Here is a 1,090-nt window from a genome sequence, read left to right as displayed (position 1 = left end):
ACGTACGTTTTGTCTTCTAGCGAAATCATCAATTATTGCTTAACGGATTGGACCTGATTTTAGGCTTAGTTCTTAATGGGCATGTGCTAAGCCCACTCCAACAGTAAGTATTTCCTTTGAGAGACACGCCAGGCTGATGACACAGTATACGCCAGTGTTGAGTGATATCAAGAGTCTTCCATAAACTAGAGTCGAAATCGTAAATCTCATACCATAAAAATTCGTCTCTGGTCTTATATAGTCAACGCACTGATCTATAAACCTCAAGAATTTGTAGCTACGACAAAGCCCTTGTCCTCGTATCCTAGAGCGTAACTGAACATGTCCCGTCTATATGGGCGATGAGAATATCTAAATTCTAAACACCTTGTTTGACACCAATACGGATTCCAAACAATAGCTTTGGTATCATCATCGTCCAAGACGCATAACAATAAACCGTCACAGTGGAAAACTTGAGATATCTTATTTTGTTTGTTAAGTTTACCTTTACACTCTATAAATGGATTTTCATTGACCACGAGAGTGACCTTCATGAGATATAGATTGTAATCTATCATTGCGATCATCAGAGACTCTCACCTTCTTTTACTGCCCTTAGTTTACCAATATGCATCTTTGAAAAGCTTCTGTTTTTGGATAAAGTGTCCCAATCTTTGCAAGTTAATCGCACTGCTCTCATTGATTTCAAGGGAACCCTATAGAGGATCTCCTCTACCAAATTTACCGGAAGATCGGAGATCCTAGTCATTGTTTAATTAAACCTGCAAGTAGGTTTTTGTTTGTTTGTCTCTCAGAATCTCTATGTATACATAACAACGGAAGACTCGGAAACCCTATACGAAGCTGGCCTACCATGGGGTAGATACATTATATGTTTTTAGGATAATCACATTTATAATTGTTGATCTTGATCTTTTTTTTTTGTCAACTAAGAAAAAAAAAAGTGTTTCTTGATCTTGGAACATTTTTTTATTGTATTTGTGTCGTCATGTTTCAACAACCGGGTCTTGAGCAGGGGTAGGAAAACAACTAAAACCAAGCAAACCGATAGTTGGAGAACCAAATTTTTACTCACGATATAATGTCA

The 1,090-nt window shown here is 37.3% G+C and overlaps 1 protein-coding gene across 1 annotated transcript; it reads right to left on the bottom strand.

The window, feature by feature from the left end:
• Positions 1–28: 28 nt before the first annotated feature.
• On the bottom strand, positions 29–751 carry LOC106321906 (F-box/kelch-repeat protein At4g33290-like). Its single transcript, XM_013760121.1, is given in 4 exon segments — positions 29–238; positions 241–287; positions 290–578; positions 581–751. Coding segments are annotated over 4 exon segments (717 nt in total).
• Positions 752–1,090: the final 339 nt, after the last annotated feature.

This window comes from Brassica oleracea, unplaced genomic scaffold, assembly GCF_000695525.1.
Source record: "Brassica oleracea var. oleracea cultivar TO1000 unplaced genomic scaffold, BOL UnpScaffold03820, whole genome shotgun sequence".
In the NCBI taxonomy this organism is placed as follows: Eukaryota; Viridiplantae; Streptophyta; class Magnoliopsida; order Brassicales; family Brassicaceae; genus Brassica; species Brassica oleracea.
The sequence above is the reverse complement of the archived record's forward strand: the minus strand, read 5'-3'. Positions and strand labels throughout refer to the sequence as shown.